This window comes from Cetorhinus maximus, unplaced genomic scaffold, assembly GCF_964194155.1.
Source record: "Cetorhinus maximus unplaced genomic scaffold, sCetMax3.hap1.1 HAP1_SCAFFOLD_1838, whole genome shotgun sequence".
In the NCBI taxonomy this organism is placed as follows: domain Eukaryota; kingdom Metazoa; phylum Chordata; class Chondrichthyes; order Lamniformes; family Cetorhinidae; genus Cetorhinus; species Cetorhinus maximus.
The window spans coordinates 12,501-36,329 of record NW_027597778.1 but is presented as its reverse complement, the minus strand read 5'-3'; the positions used below and the strand labels follow the sequence as shown (position 1 = coordinate 36,329).

At 57.1% G+C, this 23,829-nt stretch overlaps 2 protein-coding genes across 2 annotated transcripts in view; both read right to left on the bottom strand.

Moving 5' to 3' along the window:
- The window catches only part of LOC144676714 (protein bicaudal D homolog 2-like), a 30,772-nt gene extending 18,940 nt beyond the window's left edge, over positions 1-11,832 (bottom strand). The window contains exon 1 of the mRNA XM_078537059.1: positions 11,595-11,832. Within this exon, the coding sequence (XP_078393185.1) occupies positions 11,595-11,831 (237 nt within the window). The 5' untranslated portion in view covers position 11,832. The remainder of the gene's footprint in view (positions 1-11,594) is intronic.
- Positions 11,833-20,322: 8,490 nt separating this feature from the next.
- The window catches only part of LOC144676713 (transketolase-like protein 1), a gene marked incomplete at its 5' end in the record, with an annotated part of 15,620 nt that continues 12,113 nt past the window's right edge, over positions 20,323-23,829 (bottom strand). The window contains one exon of the mRNA XM_078537058.1: positions 20,323-21,000. Coding sequence (XP_078393184.1) covers positions 20,828-21,000 — 173 coding nt within the window. The remainder of the gene's footprint in view (positions 21,001-23,829) is intronic.

Below are 23,829 nucleotides of genomic sequence, written 5' to 3'. Positions count from 1 at the left end.
CCTCCAGCCCCTACAACCCTCCCCATCTCTGTAACCTCCTCCAGCCCCTACAACCCTCCCTATCTCTGTAACCTCCTCCAGCCCCTACACCCCTCCCTATCTCTGTAACCTCCTCCAGCCCCTACAACCCTCCCTATCTCTGTAACCTCCTCCAGCCCCTACACCCCTCCCTATCTCTGTAACCTCCTACAACCCTCCGAGATCTCTGCGCTCCTCCAATTCCGGCCTCTCGAGCATCCCCCGATTCCCATCGCTCCGCCATTGGCGGCCGGGCCTTCAGCTGCCTGAGGGGCCCTGAGCTCTGGAATTCCCTCCCTAAACCCCTCTGCCTCCCTCTCTCTCTCTCTCTCTCTGTCTGTCTCTCCTCCTTTAAGACGCTCTTTAAAAACCGACCTCTTTGACCGAGCTTTTGGCTGCCTGTCCCTAAAATCTCCTCACGTGGCTCGGGGTTAGATTCTGCCTGAATACGCTCCTGTGAAGCACTCCTTTATTACGCTAACAACACTATATAAAGGCAAGTTGTTGCAGCAAGTGCTGGCCATGCGAGAGGAAAGCCAGGACCCCTCAAACATTCCCTGCAGGCCAAGGAAGTGCTGGCTGAAATCAGTGGCAGGCCACACACATGTAGGAACCCCCCCCACCACCCTCTGCACCCTCCCCGAGGAAACTGGGAGGCAGGATAGAGGTGGGGGGGGGAGCCCTGCTGCTAAGCGTGGAAGTTTCCCAAGGTATGACTCACCCCCTCGACACGAAATATAAACACAAGAGAGGGGAAAACAGCAGACAGAGAGACAGGCAATGGGCAAGGAGCCCATTTTAAAACAGTTTCTTCGGAGAGAAGAATCTCCCAGGGGTCACCAGCTCGGGGAGAAGAATCTCCCAATGGTCACCAGCTCGGGGAGAAGAATCTCCCAGGGGTCACCAGCTCGGGGAGAAGAATCTCCCAATGGTCACCAGCTCGGGGAGAAGAATCTCCCAATGGTCACCAGCTCGGGGAGAAGAATCTCCCAATGGTCACCAGCTCGGGGAGAAGAATCTCCCAATGGTCACCAGCTCGGGGAGAAGAATCTCCCAGGGGTCACCAGCTCGGGGAGAAGAATCTCCCAATGGTCACCAGCTCGGGGAGAAGAATCTCCCAGGGGTCACCAGCTCGGGGAGAAGAATCTCCCAGGGGTCACCAGCTCGGGGAGAAGAATCTCCCAGGGGTCACCAGCTCGGGGAGAAGAATCTCCCAGGGGTCACCAGCTCGGGGAGAAGAATCTCCCAGGGGTCACCAGCTCGGGGAGAAGAATCTCCCAATGGTCACCAGCTCGGGGAGAAGAATCTCCCAATGGTCACCAGCTCGGGGAGAAGAATCTCCCAGGGGTCACCAGCTCGGGGAGAAGAATCTCCCAATGGTCACCAGCTCGGGGAGAAGAATCTCCCAATGGTCACCAGCTCGGGGAGAAGAATCTCCCAATGGTCACCAGCTCGGGGAGAAGGCATGTCTTTGTCACCGAGACCACCCGCCTCTGCAAACGCGGCTCTGAGGGGGTGCGGGGGGTAGTAATCAGAAACGAAGCAGGTTGGCCTGTTGATGTTTCCGTGACTGTGCCTGCCTGGTGTTCGCGCTGTAACCTGTGTCGATCATTCCTCACCATTGTGGCTGGTTTGGCATTTGCTGCACATGGGGGCCCTAGGCGAGAGTGGGAAGGGCGTGGGAGTGGGAGAAACGGGCGATGGACGTGCCGATGACCACGCGACGAGCGCAGTCCGACAGGGCCCCGACGGGAGTTACGCCAAGCGGGCTCACTGGGTCTCACTCCCGCCCGAGTCAGAAGGTCGTGGGCTCGAGCCCCACTCCACAGGCTCCAGGCCCATAATCCAGAGATAGGGGGTAGGGTTTGTAGGGACTGGAGGAGGTTACAGAGATAGGGAGGGGTTTATAGGGGGCTGGAGGAGGTTACAGAGATATGGAGGGTTGTAGGGGCTGGAGGAGGTGACAGAGATAGGGAGGGTTTGTAGGGGCTGGAGGAGATTACAGAGATAGGGAGGGTTGTAGGGGCAGGAGGAGGTTACAGAGATAGGGAGGGTTGTAGGGGCTGGAGGAGGTTACAGAGATAGGGAGGGCTGTAGGGGCTGGAGGAGGTTACAGAGATAGGGAGGGTTGTAGGGGCTAGAGGAGGTTACAGAGATAGGGAGGGTTTGTAGGGGCTGGAGGAGGTTACAGAGATAGGGAGGGTTGTAGGGGGCTGGAGGAGGTTACAGAGATAGGGAGGGTTGTAGGGGCTGGAGGAGGTTACAGAGATAGGGAGGGTTGTAGGGACTGGAGGATGTTACAGAGATAGGGAGGGGTGTAGGGGACTGGAGGAGGTTACAGAGATAGGGAGGGGTGTAGGGGACTGGAGGAGGTTACAGAGATAGGGAGGGTTTGTAGGGGCTGGAGGAGGTTACAGAGATAGGGAGGGTTGTAGGGGGCTGGAGGAGGTTACAGAGATAGGGAGGGTTGTAGGGGCTGGAGGAGGTTACAGAGATAGGGAGGGTTGTAGGGACTGGAGGATGTTACAGAGATAGGGAGGGGTGTAGGGGACTGGAGGAGGTTACAGAGATAGGGAGGGGTGTAGGGGACTGGAGGAGGTTACAGAGATAGGGAGGGTTGTAGGGGCTGGAGGAGGTTACAGAGATAGGGAGGGTTGTAAGGGCTGGAGGAGGTTACAGAGATAGGGAGGGTTGTAGGGGGCTGGAGGAGGTTACAGAGATAGGGAGGGGTGTAGGGGCTGGAGGAGGTTACAGAGATAGGGAGGGGTGTAGGGGCTGGAGGAGGTTACAGAGATAGGGAGGGGTGTAGGGTCTGGAGGAGGTTACAGGGATAGGGAGGGTTGTCGGGCTGAGGTCACCGAGAAGGGGCAGGGAGGGATCTAAAACAAGGAGGGGAAATTCAGCAAAGGTCCTGCCTCAGTTTCTAAGCCACTGAATACAGTAGAGGAGAGATGGCTGTGCCAGGAGGAAGGATGTGTGAGTAATGAATCCCAGGGATTGAGCCGGTTGGGGGTGGGGTGGAGGGTGCTCTGTTTGTTACCAGCACAAATAAACCATCCAGTACTCGACTTCAAACTCTGGAACTTCAGGAATGCAGCACAGACAAGCTCAGTGTTTACAGACATGGGGATCTTCTCAACTAAAACAACAAGCACCACTTTCTGCTGGAGAGGGCCAGTGGGAAGGAGAGAGAAAGATTTGAGGTGTCAGTAACCTGTCGCTCAAACTCCAATCCGGGCAACCCAACCTCAATCCTGGCCGGCAATCCGTGTCGCCGACCAGGGAGCGCTGCGCTGTTGGAGGGTCAGTGCTGAGGGAGCGCCGCACTGTCGGAGGGTCAGTGTTGAGGGAGCGCCGCACTGTCGGAGGGTCAGCATTGAGGGAGCGCCGCACTGTCGGAGGGTCAGCATTGAGGGAGCGCCGCACTGTCGGAGGGTCAGTGCTGAGGGAGCACTGCGCTGTCGAAGGGTCAGCGCTGAGGGAGCGCCGCACTGTCAGAGGATCAGTGCTGAGGGAGCGCCGCACTGTCAGAGGGTCAGCGCTGAGGGAGCGCCGTGCTGTCGGAGGGTCAGCACTGCACTGTGGGAGGGTCGGCACTGAGGGAGCGCCGTGCTGTCGGAGGGTCAGCGCTGAGGGAGCGCCGTGCTGTCAGAGGGTCAGCGCTGAGGGAGCGCCGCACTGTCGGAGGGTCAGCGCTGAGGGAGCGCCGTGCTGTCGGAGGGTCAGCACTGCACTGTCGGAGGGTCAGCGCTGAGGGAGCACCGCGCCGCTGGAGGCTCTAAAGAGCTGCTGCTCTTTAAACCCCAATCGGGCAGCTTTCAGGTCACCCGGGAGCAGGGTCCTTCACTCCTTGAACCTCCACACCTTTCTCTCCCTCTAAGTCGCTCCTTAAAACCTAGCCTTTGGGCCACTCGTGTCCTGCTTACGTGGGAAAATGCTCTATCTGAACGCAAGCAGCAGTTCTCGTAACACCTACTCTACACCCCACTGGCGACCAGCTGAAATCTACTCTCGCCCAGCTCTTAAACAGCCACCACGTTAAAAAAAAACCCTTTGGATAGAACAAGAGATCGGAGCAGGAGTGGCCCATTCGGCCCCTCGAGCCTGCTGCTCCCCCCTTCAATCCCATCACAGCCGACCTCGGGCTTCAACTCCCACTTTCCCGCCCGCTCCCCGTATCCCCTCGATTCCCCGAGAGACCAAAACTCCGTCCATCCTGGCCTCCATCGTCTTCAATGATGGACCATCCACAACCCTCTGGTGGAGAGAATCCCAAAGATTCCCAACCCTCTGAGTGAAGGAATTTCTCCTCATCTCAGCCCCAAATGATCGGCCCCCTTATCCTGAGACTGTACCCCCTCACCCCCGTGTTTTAGATCCTCCCCCCACCCCGAGCAGGGGAAACAATCTCTCCGCGCCCACCCCTGTCAAACCCCTTCAGAATCTCATCCGTCTCAATGCGATCGCCTCTCGTTCTGCTAAACTCCAGAGAACATCGGCCCAATTTACTCAGCCTCTCATCGTAGGGCAACCCCCGCCTCATCCCAGGGGCCGATCGAGTGAACCTTCGCTGTACCCGCCTCCGATGCGAGTCTATCCTTCCTTAAATACAGAGACCAAAACTGTGCACGGTTATTCCAGAGGTGGTCTCACCAAAACCCTGTACGATTGTAGCAAGACTTCTTTAGTCTTGTGCTCCAAATCCCCTTGCGATAGAGGCCAAATAATAATACAGAGGATAACAGTACAGCTCCAGCCTGATATCCTTCACACAGAACCCAGTGTCAAAACAGGCTGGCGATAGTTGTGGGGAGGTGGGAGCGGAAACGAGAAAAGACAAGAGGGACAGAAAATGCCGGAAGGTCTCAGCAGGCCAGGCAGCGCCCGTGGACGGAGAACGATACATCAGGAAGAAAGAAGAGCTATAGCGAGATGGAAACAGTGCGGTGGTGATGGTGGAGGGGATGTGCACAACAGGCACGGGGTGGGAGGGGATGGTGGGGGGTGTCAGGAGAGCTTAAATGGCACCGGAGGGCGGTGGTGGGGGAGGGGGGGTGAGTGCGCAAGGTAAAGGCAGGGTAGGAGTGCGACAAATGAAGATCCCCCCGTCACTGTCGGAGGTGAAGCAGCCGGAGGGATAAAAAGCGAGGGGATGGGTGGGGTGGGGAAAATAACAAACAAGAGAGGTCTGGCTGGAGTCGGTGTCCATCACTAAAGGAAGGATAACGCGGAGATGATCCGGGAGACTAGCCAACGGGCCGGATCTGGGGTCGTGCCCTGCGCCAATCGGCCAACCCGCCTCCTGTTTAGCGGCGGCCGCTCCCTCCACTGGCTGTGAGGCGATTCCCGGAGGTCCTGGGATGTGACCGGCGCCGTGGGAATGCAAGGCTCTTCCCCTCGACGGTGGGAAGGGGGACATGAAGACGGGGCCAGGGGAGGGGAGAGTGTTTACAGCAGCAGCCGAGCCCGCGGCCCTTGGGCGAGAGCGAGAGCGGTCTCTCCTAACCCCTTGGACCTGGAACCCTCAATCCCCCCCACTTCCCCCAGCAAGACTCTATCGATCCCGGGTTTGGAATTGCCAAAAGCCAAGGCAGCTTGGAGGCAAAGGCCTGGGAGTTCCTCTGGCGTTGGCCACATCTGGGCCGCTCGTACACCTCACGCCAGGTGTTGAATCGCGATCCCCGTGCTGAAAGGGGCTCCTACAATGCTCAACGGTCCCCGTCGCACGCAGAACAAGCCCCCTTTCACACCCCCCTGGAGCCGGGCCGGAGTAATGCACAAACTGGCAGCATGTCACCTGGTTAGCCCTGGCACACCGAGAAAGGGTTAGCTATTCGACTGATGGGGTGTCGCACCCTGGGCTCGCCAGGGACACACAGTCACAGTGTCACACACACACACAGTCACAGTCACAGTGTCACAGTGTCACACACAGTCACAGTCACAGTGTCACAGTGTCACACACAGTCACAGTGTCACACACAGTGTCACACAGTCACAGTGTCACAGTGTCACACACAGTCACAGTGTCACAGTGTCACACACAGTCACAGTGTCACAGTGTCACACACAGTCACAGTGTCACAGTGTCACACACAGTCACAGTGTCACAGTGTCACACACAGTCACAGTGTCACAGTGTCACACACAGTCACAGTGTCACAGTGTCACACACAGTCACAGTGTCACAGTGTCACACACAGTCACAGTGTCACAGTGTCACACACAGTCACAGTGTCACAGTGTCACACACAGTCACAGTGTCACAGTGTCACACACAGTCACAGTGTCACAGTGTCACACACAGTCACAGTGTCACAGTGTCACACACAGTCACAGTGTCACAGTGTCACACACAGTCACAGTGTCACAGTGTCACACACAGTCACAGTGTCACAGTGTCACACACAGTCACAGTGTCACAGTGTCACACACAGTCACAGTGTCACACACAGTCACAGTGTCACAGTGTCACACACAGTCACAGTGTCACACACAGTCACAGTGTCACACACAGTCACAGTGTCACAGTGTCACACACAGTCACAGTGTCACAGTGTCACACACAGTCACAGTGTCACAGTGTCACACACAGTCACAGTGTCACAGTGTCACACACAGTCACAGTGTCACAGTGTCACACACAGTCACAGTGTCACAGTGTCACACACAGTCACAGTGTCACAGTGTCACACACAGTCACAGTGTCACAGTGTCACACACAGTCACAGTGTCACAGTGTCACACACAGTCACAGTGTCACAGTGTCACACACAGTCACAGTGTCACAGTGTCACACACAGTCACAGTGTCACAGTGTCACACACAGTCACAGTGTCACAGTGTCACACACAGTCACAGTGTCACAGTGTCACACACAGTCACAGTGTCACAGTGTCACACACAGTCACAGTGTCACAGTGTCACACACAGTCACAGTGTCACAGTGTCACACACAGTCACAGTGTCACAGTGTCACACACAGTCACAGTGTCACAGTGTCACACACAGTCACAGTGTCACACACAGTCACAGTGTCACACACAGTCACAGTGTCACAGTGTCACACACAGTCACAGTGTCACAGTGTCACACACAGTCACAGTGTCACAGTGTCACACACAGTCACAGTGTCACAGTGTCACACACAGTCACAGTGTCACAGTGTCACACACAGTCACAGTGTCACAGTGTCACACACAGTCACAGTGTCACAGTGTCACACACAGTCACAGTGTCACAGTGTCACACACAGTCACAGTGTCACACACAGTCACAGTGTCACAGTGTCACACACAGTCACAGTGTCACACACAGTCACAGTGTCACAGTGTCACACACAGTCACAGTGTCACAGTGTCACACACAGTCACAGTGTCACAGTGTCACACACAGTCACAGTGTCACAGTGTCACACACAGTCACAGTGTCACAGTGTCACACACAGTCACAGTGTCACAGTGTCACACACAGTCACAGTGTCACAGTGTCACACACAGTCACAGTGTCACAGTGTCACACACAGTCACAGTGTCACAGTGTCACACACAGTCACAGTGTCACAGTGTCACACACAGTCACAGTGTCACAGTGTCACACACAGTCACAGTGTCACAGTGTCACACACAGTCACAGTGTCACAGTGTCACACACAGTCACAGTGTCACAGTGTCACACACAGTCACAGTGTCACAGTGTCACACACAGTCACAGTGTCACAGTGTCACACACAGTCACAGTGTCACAGTGTCACACACAGTCACAGTGTCACAGTGTCACACACAGTCACAGTGTCACAGTGTCACACACAGTCACAGTGTCACAGTGTCACACACAGTCACAGTGTCACACACACACACAGTCACAGTGTCACACACACACACAGTCACAGTGTCACACACACACACAGTCACAGTGTCACACACACAGTCACAGTGTCACACACACAGTCACAGTGTCACACACACAGTCACAGTGTCACACACACAGTCACAGTCACACACACAGTCACAGTCAGGCGGTGCTTGAACCAGCTGACTGAACAGCTGGATCCTTCTTTTCCCTCCCTCATCCGCTGCCCAGGAGCGTGATAGCAGCCAGTCCAGCGCCATTTCCCCCCGACCCTGTCTCGGACCGTGACTGGACACGATCGCCCTGCCTCGGTCAGACAGCAACGGGCTGCTGCGACCACAAACCAATCGCCGCGTCAGCGGGTTGGGGGTCACTGCTGGTCAGCATCTGCGGCCGGTCTCAGTCCAGCCCCCGAATCAGAAGGCTGTGGGTTTGAGACCCAGAATCCAGGCCTGGCTCCTACCCCCCACAGCCACCAACAAATGCCATCGACGTGCCTGTCTTTGAAGACGATGGGTTAAACCCGGGGCAGATGTCAGTTGAGGGATAGGTTTCGGGTCCCAGGACACCGAGGAGAACTACCTCTGCTCAATGTCAAAATTGTGCCATGTGACCTTTTAACATGTACCCGATGGAGCCTCAGTTTATGGGTTATTCTGAAAGACGATGCCTCCGACAGTGCGGCGCTCCCTCAGCACTGACCCTCCAACAGTGCGGCGCTCCCTCAGCACAGACCCTCCGACAGTGCGGCGCTCCCTCAGCACTGACCCTCCGACAGTGCAGCGCTCCCTCAGCACTGACCCTCCGACAGTGTGGCGCTCCCTCAGCACTGACCCTCCGACAGCGCGGCGCTCCCTCAGCACTGACCCTCCGACAGTGCGTAGCTCCCTCAGCACTGACCCTCCGACAGTGCGGCGCTCCCTCAGCACTGACCCTCCGACAGTGCGGCGCTCCCTCAGCACTGACCCTCCGACAGTGCGGCGCTCCCTCAGCACTGACCCTCCGACAGTGCGTAGCTCCCTCAGCACTGACCCTCCGACAGTGCGTAGCTCCCTCAGCACTGACCCTCCCACAGTGCGTAGCTCCCTCAGCACTGACCCTCCCACAGTGCGTAGCTCCCTCAGCACTGACCCTCCCACAGTGCGTAGCTCCCTCAGCACTGACCCTCCGACAGTGCGGCGCTCCCTCAGCACTGACCCTCCGACAGTGCGTAGCTCCCTCAGCACTGACCCTCCCACAGTGCGTAGCTCCCTCAGCACTGACCCTCCCACAGTGCGTAGCTCCCTCAGCACTGACCCTCCCACAATGCGTAGCTCCCTCAGCACTGACCCTCCCACAGTGCGGCGCTCCCTCAGCACTGACCCTCTTTGAAAGAGCAGTTACGTTTAATGTACACGCCCCCTGCATTTCCCTACTGACCCTCAGGAACCCTGCAACTCCATTTCCAAAATCAGTGATGGAGAACGGCTTCCAAAACCTTATCACATCGAGGTCCCTGCAGCACTCGGGAGAGAAAACATTTCCTCTCGCCTCACCCTATCGATCTTTCTCCAATCATTTTAAACCTGGACCTTCTGGGTAGTGACCCCACTCGCTGGAGGGAGCAGTTTTTCTCTGTCTGAAGCCTGCCCCCACCTTGTCACCTATCATACCCCTCTTCAAAATCACCTCTTGGCCTTGCCTGTTCCCAGGAGAACAGTCCAAAATGTCACAACCTCTCCTCATGGCTGAGGTCCCTCTCTCCCTGGTGACATCCAGGTAAAGCTCTCTGCAAACCTTACTAAGGGCCTGACATGCTTCCTAAAACGTGGGGCCTAAAATTTCCCAGAAACCTCTAGCTGGCGCTGAACCAGTATAAATTCCCAGTACGTTCGCTTGGCTCTTAGATTATATTCCTTTGTCTAGAAACCTGAGTAGTCCAGATACCGTTTTAACCACTTTATCAACCTTCCCTGTTGCCTTTACAGATTTCTGTCCATGGACACCAAGAATAGAAAAGCAGGATATTATTGAAATAGAGAGAGACTGCTGGACGCTGCGGTGCGGAGGGATCTGGGTGTCATGGTACATGAATCACAAAATAGTTGGTACGCAGATGCAGCGAGTGATTAGGGAGGCAAATGGAAAGTTGTCCTTTATTGCGAGGGGGGGGGGATGGAGTATAAAAGTGGGGAAGTCTTGCTACAACTGGACAAGGCGTTGGTGAGGCCGCTCCTGGGGCACTGTGGACAGTTCTGGTCCCCTTACTTCAGGAGGGACAGACTCGCGTCGGAAGCCGTTCAGAGAAGGTTCACTCGGCCGATTCCTGGGACGAAGGGGGTTTGTCTGATGAGGAAAGGTTGAGCAGGTTGGGCCTCTACCCATTGGAGTTTAGAAGAATGAGAGGTGATCTTATTGAAACATATCAGATTCTGAGGGGAGGGGGTTTGACAGGGTGGATGCTGAGGGGATGTTTCCCACCCCTCGTGGGGTGAATCTAGAACGAGGGGAGGGGGCACAGTTTCAGAATGAGGGGTCTCCCATTGAAGACGGAGATGAGGAGGAATTTCTTCTCTCAGAGGGTGGTCAGTCTGTGGAATTCTCTCCCCCCTCAGAGAGCAGTGGGGGTCGGGTCACTGAATATATTCAAGGCCCGAGTGAGACAGATTTCTGATCGACGAGGGGAGTCGAGGGTTATGAGGGGGACGGACAGGGAAATGGAGTTGAGGAACAATCGGATCAGACGTAATCTTATGGAATGGGGCAGCAGGATCGAGGGGCCGAATGGCCTCCTCCTGCTCCTAATTTGCATGATCTTAGCTTATTTTAGTTTATTTTCTTGCCGGGGTCCCTTTCTGTGTTGCAAAGAGGATAAAAATGTAATTTGCCCCCCATCCCCCATCCCCATTGACTCAACCCAACAAAATGGCCAAGGCAAAGAGGGCAAAGGGTTCATTCAAATTTCCCGCCTGCTGGACTTGGCCCGCCCCCACCCCCTGGCGCCTGATTGACAGCGGCGAGCGGCCAATCAGGTAGCTGAGCGGGGCGGGTGGGGAACAATCGATTTCGAGAGGGCGGGGGGGGGGGGTTGGCGTTGTGGTCGCAGGGCAACGGTTTGATTGACGAGAGGGCGGTCCAATGAGGACCCCAGTTGGGGTGGAGGGAGGCATGCGATTGGGGAGCGTCGAGGTGGCCCACCGCACCCTCACGCGCTCCAACCGTGGTCACCTTGGCAACGGCTGATTGACCAGGACGCGGGCCAACGGCCAGCCGAGGAGGGGCGGCGAAGGCAGGCCATTGGGCCAACGCCCACCGGCGTCGAGGCGGAGCACCCCGCCCTCTCAGCCCTGGCAACGCGGTCGCCGGGCAACGCCTGATGGACGGGAGGGCTGGCCAATAAGCCGCCGGAGCCAGAAGGGAGGAGGAGGAGCCAGGCGACGAGGGAGAGGAGGGGGGGGGACGTTCAGCGTGAGCCATTGTGGTCGCCGGGCAACGGCGGATGGACGGGTACGTGGACCAATGAGGGGTTCAGGAACGATTAGGCGAGGAGAGGGCCCACGTGTCCCATTTCGGTCGCCGGGCAACGGTTGATGGACGAAGTGGGGGAGCCAACGGTCAGCCGAGGAGAAGGGGGGGGGCAGGAAAGGAGGTGATTGGCTGGCGAAAAGGGAAGGGAGGTGATTGGCTGGTGGAAAGGGAGGCCCCGCCCCCCCCACCCCACCCCTCGGACCTCATTCGCGCCTCACCTCTTTCAGGCGCTCCAGCTCCTGGACGGCGGCTTCGTGCTCCTGCTCCAGCTCGGCGAAGCGCTGCTTGAGCCCCTGCTTCTCCTCCAGCACGGCCAGCCCGTACTGGGCCGCCTGCACCTTCTGCTCGCTCGTCTCGGCCAGCTCGGCGCTCAGCCGCTCCACCTCGGCCCGCAGGCCCTCCAGCTCCTCCTGGCTGCTGACTCCCGCCGCCGGATCGGCCACCATGTCCCCCATCTCCTCCTCCTCCTCCTTACTTTTGGCAAAATTAAAGATTTAAAAGAAAAAAAAAACCGCCCTCGGCCTACTTTCGACCCCCCCCCGCGCCAAAAAACCACCTTTCACATTTCTAGCTCCCGAGTTGTGAGTTGAGCCGACTTTTATTCCCCTTAAAGAGCCCGCCTGCCCCGAGCGGCCGTTTTTATTTAAATTAGCCCGGCGCGCGCGCCCTTCCCCTTTTAGCCTCGAGCCGCCTTTTTTCCCCGGCTTACGTCTTGCTCATTTGCATCGCCTGCCCCCCCCCTTTCTGTTCCGGTTCCTCCTCTTCCCACCAGCACTGCCCCCCCCCCCCTTTCCCTGGACGACTGGCGACTTCCTGAATCCCGATTGGGCGCTCCGCACGTCAATCACAAGCAGGTCGGTTGGCGGCGGCGGGCGGGGCTTCGAAGCGAGAGACGGGGAGAGCGCGCATGCGTGGGTTGGTCCGGGGCGAGACTGAGAGCGACTGCGCAACCAGTTCAAGGTCTGAGGAGAGCCACCGGGCATGCGTGGAGCGGGGGTGAATCGGTTGTCGGGTCCGTGACTGCGCGTGCGCGAAGAGGTGGGCGACGGTCCTCGGGTCCGATGCGAGGGACGGCGCGTGCGCACTTGGGAGGACGCGTTGAATCGGGGAGAGACTGCGCCTGCGTGAAGGGGCGGGAACGCCCGTCCGTTTTGTTTTGGTTGGGGGGGGTGGGTGGGGTAGGGAGAGAGAGAGAGACTTGCCATGCGCTGAGCGGGAGAGGGCGGGTCGGGGGTTAAAACCCGCCTCACCCTCACCACGTCAGCCAATCGGCGCAGCTTCCTGAACAATCGCCGCCCTGTGATTGGTCCGGCCCGACGTCAGTCACCAGACCCGGGGCTGGAGGAGGTGTGGAGATGGAGATTGGTTTTGAAAACCTCAAGCGATGGCGCCGCCTGTTGTTCTGAGGTGGGTATCAATGAAAATCAATCGCTTCTCATTTACCTCGTACCAAACTCTTCTTGCATTTTCATCTAACCCCCCATCCCATAATATTCCCCCCCTCCCAGCCTTTGATCTTAATAGAGGGCTTTCACTGGCGCAGTGCATGCCGGGATAGCAGCGCCTCCATTGCTGTCCCCCTGGAGGTCCAAAAGCAGCTGTTCATTATCCTGCCATTCACACTCTCTGGACAAATGGATGCTACCTAGGCTGGGGCTGTTTCCCCAAGAGCAGAGGAGGCTGACAAGAGGGTAGACAAGATTACGAGGGGGGGGTAGGTAGGAAGAAACTTTTCCCCCTCGCTTATCCGGGGGGCTTCGACTTAAGGGAAGGGGCGGGAGGCTCAGAGGGGATTTGAGGGTATTATTTTTCACCCAAGGAGGTGGTGGCTGGAATCGGGAACTCGCTGCCCGAGGGGGCGGGAGAGGCAGGAACCCTCACAACATTCAAGAAGTATTCAGATGAGCGCTTGAAACTGCCGGAGAATCCAGGGCTAAGCGTCGGAAAATGGGATTAGAATGGACAGGGGCTTGATGGCCGGCACGGACACGCTGGGCCGAAGGGCCTGTTTCAGTGCTGTACAATTCCCTGACTCTAAGCGCTCTGTTTCTTCACCCCTCCTCCAGGCAGCAGGCCGCATTAGGGCGTTGACGACCATGACGGTCCGCGATTAGCAAACCACCGCAGTGTCTTGCGCCGCCTGCTGCACCCTGGCTGACCAGGAAACTCTGACCGCCTGCTGTCAGGCGTCTCGGAAGAATTTACAGGCTGCTTTGGCCACACAGGACTTGTGTGAGCACCTGGCTCAGGGGTAGGGTCACTACCCACTGCCCCGCAAGACACCTGTGTCTTTACTGCCCCATCAATTTCAGTCCACTGTCCGTAGAGAAATTTCGGGTGCTTTGCTGGTTCAGTCGAGAAATTGCATAGAAGTGAATAACATTAAAAAGAGAAAGAAACTTAGCCCATCACACAAGACTAACCTTGATTATGCTATATATAAAAAACTATTCCAGTATTATCCAGGGATTTGGGGATAGTGCGGGGAAATGCCATTGAGGAAGAAGATCAGCCAAGATCTAGTTGAATGGCGGAGCAGGCTCGAGGGGCTGAGTGGCCTCCTCCTGCTCCCATCTCCCATGTTCCGATTTAAAATCGTCAGCCAGTCATGCATAACCTCCCCCAGCCTTGGGCGAGTAACGTTCGCGCCACACAAGTGCCAGGCAATGACCATCTCCAACAAGAGACAATCTAACCATAGCCCCTTGACATTCAATGGCATTACCATCACTGACTCCCCCACTATCAACATCCTGGGGGTTACCATTTGTGGAGGAATAAAATACGTGTATAATTGTGAATGAAATGAAATACACGTACAATTGTGAAATAAATAAAATACACCTATACTTGTGAAAGAAATAAACTTAAAATACACGTATAATGAAATTACTGTACAATGTCCCTAAACAGTCACACAGCCAGCACATAAATTAGCAAATTAAAGGGCCAGAGCTACCTTCCCAGACTAAGAGGGCTCTGGATGTCAGATACGGTGGCAAAATCTAAGGGAAAAAAACTATTGTTTGTGTGCATTGCCCAGGATACGTAACCAATTAGCACTGTCTATTGCTAAACCATTGACATTGTCCTGTCTATTTGCTAAACCATTGACATTGTCCTGTCTATTTGCTAAACCATTGACATTGTCCTGTCTAATCGTTAAATCATTAACACTGATCGCTATCTTTTGAAGCCATTTGAAACTATAGTAATTGCCCAAGTTTCTGTCATGAACCTTTTGCTATATCTATGTGTGTAAAGAGGTGTTAGTCAGAGACTGGTTCGCTCCGTTGTATGCGACTAGGCTCTCCGTGATATCACGACTTTAATAAAGACTCCCTAGACAAGCCTCCAAGGGTCTGAGTGTTCACTCCGTTTTTCTGCGACACCATTGACCAGAAACTGAACTGGACCCAGCCATATAAATACTGTGGCTACAAGAGCAGGTCAGAGGCTGGGAATCCTGCGGAGAGTAACTCACCTCCTGACTCCCCCAAAGCCTGTCCACCATCTACAAGGCACAAGTCAGGAGTGGGATGGGACACTCCCCACTTGCCTGGATGAGTTGCAGCTCCCACAACACTCAAGAAGCTCGACACCGTCCAGGGCAAAGCAGCCCCGCTTGATCGGCACCCCATCCGCAAACATTCACTCCCTCCACCACCGACGCACAGGGGCAGCAGTGTGTGTACCACCTACAAGATGCACTGCAGCAACTCGCCAAGGCTCCTTCGACAGCGCTGCCCAAACCCACCACCTCTACCACCTAGAAGGACAAGGGCAGCAGACACATGGGGAACACCACCACCTGCAAGTTCCCCTCCGAGTCCCACTCAACATCCCGACTTGGAAATATATCGGCCGTTCCTTCACTGTGGCTGGGTCAAAATCCTGGAACTCCCTCCCTAACAGCACAGTGGGTGTACCTACACCACACGGGGACTGCAGCGGCTCAAGAAGGCGGCTCACCCACCACCTTCTCAAGGTGCAGTTAGGGATGGGCAATAAATGCTGGACTAGCCAGCGCCTCCCACATTTGTAAATTAATTTATAAAAATACAATCAAACTCCTGTTAAAGGTTCTTTCAGAGAAGGGCTCGAATGAGTTCAGGAATCGATTTGTCCTGCGTCTGAGGGATTGCAGCCCCCTCCCGTGAATGCAACCAGCAGTAACACTGAGACAGGGGAGGCACAGTGGTATTGTCACTGGACGAGTAATCCAGACACCCAGGGTAATGCTCTGGGTTCTTCAATTCAAAAAAAAATCTGGAATTAAAAGTCTGATGGTGACCACGAAACCATTGCCGATTGGTGTAAAAACCCCATCTGGTTCACTAATCCCCCTTTAGGGAAGGAAACCTGCCGTCCTTACCCGGTCTGGGCCTACATGTGACTCCAGACCCACAGCAAATGTGGTTGACTCTGAAATGCCCCTCTGAACAAGGGCAATTAGGGATTGGGCAATAAACGCTGGGCCCAGCCAGCGACGCCCACGTCCCACGAACGAATGATGAAGGAAACCGTGGGGGCGGCGCTCTGTCGAGATTCTTCACGAGCCAGTTTTTATTAAGAGGAGGTGGTGGGGGGGACCTGTTCACCCAAATACCCTTCCCTGCCCTGCTTCGGTAATCTCTGTACCCCTTGAGGAGCCTGCTTTCCGCAGGTACCAATATCAGGGGAGGGAGGGAGGGGCGTCCGCAAAGGTTAGCACCCGCCCTCCAGAGCTGCAGCGGGCACAGAGGAGCTTCATTAGCGCTGAATGTGGATTCTCACCCGCACTCGGGGGATCCCTGACCCGTTTGCACCCCCCCCGCCACTCCAGCCAGTGTTGGCAGGCCCGGGTGAGTCAAAGGAAGGGTGGGTGGGTGGCAGCTGCCAAGGGTGTGCCCGGTGGCCAGCTTGGCATGAGGGCTGGAGACCGGTGGATCGCCCGCACCCGCGGTCCAGGGTTTCGGCTGGGAGCGGCGGGGGGGGGAGGGAGAAAAATGACTCAGGCGGCGGGTAAGACCGAGGGAGCCTGACCCCCAGGAGGAACACCGGCGGGGAGACCCCCTCCCCCGGGGGCCAAAGCCTGTGCCGGCCGCCTACGGCCGCGGCAAACAGACGTGGCAGACACGCCGGGGTGGGGTGGGGGGGGGGCGGCGCAGTCCATCGTCTCCCGCACCGCCCCCATTCTCTTCCGGCCAGGCTCGTTCAGACAGCCAGTGCAGACGTGATGGGCCAAATGGCCTCCTTCTGCACTGTGACGATTCTGGGATTCTTCCCCCACTCCCCCCACCCCCACTTTCGACAGCTTCCCATTTCCACCCTCCTCCAGCCCTGAAGAGACTCAGAACAGTACCTAAAAACATAGGGAATAGGAGCAGGAGTAGACCATACGGCCCCTGTTTCTCCGCACGGGTGCAGCCGGACTTTTTTTTAATATGCGGATATATATTTGTCCATGCCTGGCCGGGCCCAGCATTTGTTGCCCATCCCTAATTGCCCCCTTGAGAAGGTGGGGGGTGAGCCGCCTTCTTGAGCCGCTGCAGGCCCCGTGTGGTGTAGGTACACCCACCGTGCTGTTAGGGAGGGAGTTCCAGGGCTTTGTCCGTGTGGTGTAGGTACACCCACCGCGCTGTTAGGGAGGGAGTTCCAGGATTTTGACCCAGCGACAGTGAAGGAACGGCCGATATATTTCCAAGTCGGGATGGTGAGGGGCTCGGAGGGGAACTTGCAGGTGGTGGTGTTCCCCGTGTGTCTGCTGCCCTTGTCCTTCTAGGTGGGTAGAGGTGGTGGGTTTGGGTGGCGCTGTCGAAGGAGCCTTGGCGAGTTGCTGCAGTGCATCTTGTAGATGGTACACACACACTGCTGCCCCTGTGCGTCGGGGGTGGAGGAAGTGAATGTTTGTGGATGGGGTGCCAATCGAGCGGGGCTGCTTTGTCCTGGATGGTGTCGAGCTTCTCGAGCGTTGTGGGAGCTGCACTCATCCAGGCAAGTGGGGAGTATCCCATCACACTCCTAACTTGTGCCTTGTAGATGGTGGACAGGCTTTGGGGAGTCAGGAGGTGAGTTACTCTCCGCAGGATTCCCAGCCTCTGACCTGCTCTTGTAGCCACAGTATTTATCTGGCTGGGTCCAGTTCAGTTTCTGGTCACTGGATGTTGATAGCTGAGTTTTTCCAGCACTTTCTGTTTTTATTTCAGATCTTCATCCTTTTTTTTCATTCTTTCGTGCGATATGGGTGTCGCTGGCTGGGCCCAGCATTTATTGCCCATCCCTAATTGCCCCTTGAGAAGGTGGGGGGTGAGCCGCCTTCTTGAGCCGCTGCAGTCCGTGTGGTGTAGGTACACCCACCGTGCTGTTAGGGAGGGAGTTCCAGAATTTTGTCCCGTGTGGTGTAGGTGCACCCACCGCGCTGTTAGGGAGGGAGTTCCAGGATTTTGTCCGTGTGGTGTAGGTGCACCCACGGCGCTGTTAGAGAGGGAGTTCCGGGATTTTGTCCGTGTGGTGTAGGTACACCCACCGCGCTGTTAGGGTGGGAGTTCCAGGATTGTGACCCAGCGACAGTGAAGTATTTTAGCTTCTTAGATTGGCAAGAAATCCAATCGGGGGAGGGAGTTCAGGAGAAACGTCTTTCCCCAGAGAGCGGGGAGAATGTGGAACTCGCTCCCACAGGGAGGGGGTGGAGGTGAATAGTATGTTTAAGTGGGGGGGTGGTTGGGGGAAGCTGGATAAACACATGAGGGAGAAAGGGATAGAAGGATATGTCCCCTGACACTTCCTCCTAACCCCCTCTGGACCATGACTCCCCCACTGAACATCAAGCCATTGTTTCCAGGGTTGTCAGTCACTGCATCCCTACTTCCTTTTGCAGCCTCCAACCTCATCGTCCCCAACCTGCAGTTGGACAGGGCGTTGGTGAGGCCGCTCCTGGGGCCCTGTGGACAGTTCTGGTCCCCTCACTTCAGGAGGGACAGACTCGCGTCGGAGGCCGTTCAGAGAAGGTTCACTCGGCCGATTCCTGGGACGAAGGGGGTTTGTCTGATGAGGAAAGGTTGAGCAGGTTGGGCCTCTACCCATTGGAGTTTAGAAGAATGAGAGGTGATCTTATTGAAACGTATCAGATTCTGAGGGGAGGGGGTTTGACAGGGTGGATGCTGAGGGGATGTTACCCGCCCCTCGTGGAGGGGAATCTAGAACGAGGGGAGGGGGCACAGTTTCAGAATGAGGGGTCTCCCATTGAAGACGGAGATGAGGAGGAATTTCTTCTCTCAGAGGGTGGTCAGTCTGTGGAATTCTCTCCCCCCCCAGAGAGCAGCGGAGGCCGGGTCACTGAATATATTCAAGGCCGAGTGAGACAGATTTCTGATCGACGAGGGGAGTCGAGGGTTATGAGGGCGACAGACAGGAAAGTGGAGTTGAGGAACAATCGGATCAGAGGCGATCGTATTGAATGGGGCTTGAGGGACGAATGGCCTCCTCCTGTTCCCAATCCCAAATTCAACCCCACACCACCCGCTTCCAGCTCCTTCCCAAAATCCACAAACGGGACTGTCCCGGTAGACCCATCGTTTCAGCCCGTTCCCGCCCTAACTCTTTATTTTCCTCTCCCCTTGACCGGCCCCCTTCCCTCCTACACCCTCGCCGCACTCCGTCACCTCAACAATTTCCACTTCCCTGGCCCGAACCACCTCCTCTTGGCCAATAAACGTCCAAATCCCTCGACACCTCCGTCCCCGTCCCCCCTGCCCCCCACCGGGACGGTCCGAGGGCTCTCCGCTTCTTCCTCGGACGGAGGCCCGAATAGTCCCCACCCAGCGCCAACCTGAACCTGGCCTCTTCACGGAACAATTTCCCCTCCACCTTGCCTCACTTCCTCCCAGATATTCGGTGGGGTTCTGGGTACCTGCACGGACCCTAGCTCTGCCCGTCTTTTTGGATTGGGGGGTGCATCCACTCGGTGGGAGCGAGAGGAGGGTCGCTCTTTTAGGACGGAGATGAGGAAAAATGTTTTTCCCCTCAGAGGGTTGTGCGAATTTGGGACTCTCTGCCTCAGGAGGTGGGGCCATTGAACGTTTCTAAGGCTGAGGGAGATAGATTCTTGTCAGGCGAGGGAACCGAAGGATGTTGGGGGTAGACGGGAATGTGGAACTCGAAACACAATCGGATCTGCCACGATCTTGTCGAATGGCGGAGCAGGCTCGAGGGGCCGAATGGCCTCCCTCCTGCTCCTCTTTCTCACCTTTGTACCTCTTTTATTCCTGTATAAATCCATGACGGTAATGGTGCCGCTTCATGCCCTCGCCCAGAACCGGAGAAGTTCATTAATATTTCATCCAGTTCCCCCCACCCTCTCTTCGTCTTGAGGTGGTCCACCTCCTCCCATTTCTGACGGGAGGCGACCGGATAATATTCGTCACAAACCCCACCAACTCCCACCGCGGCCTTGTCCACACGCCCGGCTGCCCGGCAGGGATTCAGCTCCCTCCTCCCGGTTTCTCCGCCTCTCGCCACGTCTCCCAGGGGCACAAGGAGGCCATTCGGCCCCTCGTGCCCGCGCCGGCCCTCCGAATGAGCAACTCATTTCGTGCCCCCCACCACCATGCTCCCGTCACCCTGCACATTTTTCCCCCCCTCAGATCCGATTTCCCCCTTTCTCGAAAGCCTCGATTGACCCTGCCTCCACCCCACACTCTCAGGCAGCACATTCCAGATCCCTCAACTGTTTCTGGCTTGCCACCCCGGTTCCCTTTTCCCCACGGCAACGCCTCCACCAATCGAGAGTCAACCCACTCAGCACCCTGCGGTGCAGACCGTCATCATCTGAAAGTTGGCACTCGTGTGTTGGTCCCTGGTTGAGTGCCAAGGCACCGAGACACGGCAACAATGGGTCATATTCAGTTTACCGGCACTCACACTCACACTCACACTCACACTCACACAGATTGGACCAAACACCAGAGGCGGTCAAGGGAATGTCTAGTTTTATTGACGCTTTTGACGCGATCCATTCTCGAGACGCGGCTAAGATTCGCGACGTTGGTCCCCCCCAGTATCGTCAGGCCCCCTCACAGAGGCCGCAGAGGTGCCGGAAACCAGGACCACCACCCCCCCCCAAAACCGGATGCCAACGCGGGCAAACAAAGGGGGGAGGGGGAGGGAGGGGGGTGCAGCCCAACCCAACCCTAGCGACACACAGTGGAGGTTATACGGTCGGACTGGTCATTAAGGAGTTACAGGAATGATCGAGAGGGCGGTGTGTGTTCCCACAGGAGGGGTGGTCCATAAGCAAGGAGGTTACGCGCACACAGACGGTCAGTCAGCCCGACTGTTGGAGGGGTGGGGGGGGTGGGTGTGACAGTCTGGTCCACCCTACACCCACCACCAGCCCCTCCACCGCCCTTTGTGGAAACCCGCCCCTGCGCTGGCGCTGGGGTGGGGGGGGACAGAGGAGACGAGACGAGCCTCAGTTGGCCAAGGCCGAGCGCACGGCTGTCACAATGGCCCCCGCGCTGATGCCAAAGGCGTCCAGCAGCTCGGCGGGCTTGGCGCTCCAGGCGATGCCGCTGACGGCCAGGCGACGGACCACGATCCCCGGCTCGGAGCAGACAGCGGCCGACACCGCCTCTCCGAGTCCACCTGCGGCAACAGGAGAGAGAGAGAGAAATGTTGGTTAGAGGGCATCAAGTCAGGCAGGCAGAGACAGAGACAAGCAAGAGACAGGCAGGCAGAGACAGAGACAGGCAGAGACAGAGGCAGGCAGAGACAGAGGCAGGCAGAGACAGAGGCAGGCAGAGACAGAGGCAGGCAGAGACAGAGGCAGACAGGCAGAGACAGAGGCAGACAGGCAGAGACAGAGGCAGACAGGCAGAGACAGAGACAGGCAGAGACAGAGACAGGCAGAGACAGAGACAGGCAGAGACAGAGACAGGCAGAGACAGAGACAGGCAGAGACAGAGACAGGCAGAGACAGAGACAGGCAGAGACAGAGACAGGCAGAGACAGAGACAGGCAGAGACAGAGACAGGCAGAGACAGAGACAGGGGCAGGCAGAGACAGAGACAGGGGCAGGCAGAGACAGAGACAGGGGCAGGCAGAGACAGAGACAGGGGCAGGCAGAGACAGAGACAGGGGCAGGCAGAGACAGAGACAGGGGCAGGCAGAGACAGAGACAGGGGCAGGCAGAGACAGAGACAGGGGCAGGCAGAGACAGAGACAGGGGCAGGCAGAGACAGAGACAGGGGCAGGCAGAGACAGAGACAGGGGCAGGCAGAGACAGAGACAGGGGCAGGCAGAGACAGAGACAGGGGCAGGCAGAGACAGAGACAGGGGCAGGCAGAGACAGAGACAGGGGCAGGCAGAGACAGAGACAGGGGCAGGCAGAGACAGAGACAGGGGCAGGCAGAGACAGAGACAGGGGCAGGCAGAGACAGAGACAGGGGCAGGCAGAGACAGAGACAGGGGCAGGCAGAGACAGAGACAGGGGCAGGCAGAGACAGAGACAGGGGCAGGCAGAGACAGAGACAGGGGCAGGCAGAGACAGAGACAGGGGCAGGCAGAGACAGAGACAGGGGCAGGCAGAGACAGAGACAGGGGCAGGCAGAGACAGAGACAGGGGCAGGCAGAGACAGAGACAGGGGCAGGCAGAGACAGAGACAGGGGCAGGCAGAGACAGAGACAGGGGCAGGCAGAGACAGGGGCAGGCAGAGACAGAGACAGGGGCAGGCAGAGACAGAGACAGGGGCAGGCAGAGACAGAGACAGGGGCAGGCAGAGACAGAGACAGGGGCAGGCAGAGACAGAGACAGGGGCAGGCAGAGACAGAGACAGGGGCAGGCAGAGACAGAGACAGGGGCAGGCAGAGACAGAGACAGGGGCAGGCAGAGACAGAGACAGGGGCAGGCAGAGACAGAGACAGGCAGGCAGAGACAGAGACAGGGGCAGGCAGAGACAGAGACAGGCAGAGACAGAGGCAGGCAGAGACAGAGGCAGGCAGAGACAGAGGCAGGCAGAGACAGAGGCAGGCAGAGACAGAGGCAGGCAGAGACAGAGGCAGGCAGAGACAGAGGCAGGCAGAGACAGAGGCAGGCAGAGACAGAGGCAGGCAGAGACAGAGGCAGGCAGAGACAGAGGCAGGCAGAGACAGAGGCAGGCAGAGACAGAGGCAGGCAGAGACAGAGGCAGGCAGAGACAGAGGCAGGCAGAGACAGAGGCAGGCAGAGACAGAGGCAGAGACAGAGGCAGGCAGAGACAGGCAGGCAGAGACAGAGGCAGGCAGAGACAGAGGCAGACAGAGGCAGGCAGAGACAGGCAGGCAGAGACAGAGGCAGGCAGAGACAGAGGCAGGCAGAGACAGAGGCAGGCAGAGACAGAGGCAGACAGAGGCAGGCAGGCAGAGACAGAGGCAGGCAGAGGCAGAGACAGAGGCAGAGACAGAGGCAGAGACAGAGGCAGGCAGAGACAGAGGCAGGCAGAGACAGAGGCAGGCAGAGACAGAGGCAGGCAGAGACAGAGGCAGGCAGAGACAGAGGCAGGCAGAGACAGAGGCAGGCAGGCAGAGACAGAGGCAGGCAGGCAGAGACAGGGGCAGGCAGAGACAGAGGCAGGCAGGCAGAGACAGAGGCAGGCAGAGACAGAGGCAGGCAGGCAGAGACAGAGGCAGAGACAGGCGGTCACCGTTATAAATGTCGGAAACGCGGGCAGCCTATTTTCACACAGCAAGATCCCACAAACGGCCAATGTGATAAATGACCCCAATCATCTGATTTTTCTTCCTTTTTACACAAAGTTGGCCCAAGGATAAAGATTTGGCCCCAGCACATTGGGCAGGACTCCCTCACCCAACTCCCACCTACCACTTTCAGTGCTGTTAGGGAGGGAGTTCCAGGATTTTGTCCCGTGTGGTGTAGGTACACCCACCGCGCTGTTAGGGAGGGAGTTCCAGGATTTTGACCCAGCGACAGTGAAGGAACGGCCGATATATTTCCAAGTCGGGATGGTGTGTGGGGCTCGGAGGGGAACTTGCAGGTGGTGGTGTTCCCCATGTGTCTGCTGCCCTTGTCCTTCTAGGTGGTAGAGGTGGTGGGTTTGGGCGGCGCTGTCGAAGGAGCCTTGGCGAGTTGCTGCAGTGCATCTTGTAGATGGTACACACACTGCTGCCCCTGTGCGTCCGATAATGGCTGATGGACATTTTATGTTCACCCGAGGGGGCAGATAGAGGCCTCGGGTTTAATATCTCATCCCACAAGACTGTCCCGCCAACAGAACACATGCTGCACCCTCAACACCGACCCCCCCCTCCTCCGACTGCAAGGCCCCCTCCCTCAGCCCCTCCTGTTCCCGTGTAACAGACTCGAGAGGGGCTGAATGGCCTCCTCCTGTTCCTGTGTAACAGGCTCGAGAGGGGCTGAATGGCCTCCTCCTGTTCCTGTGTAACAGGCTCGAGAGGGGCTGAATGGCCTCCTCCTTT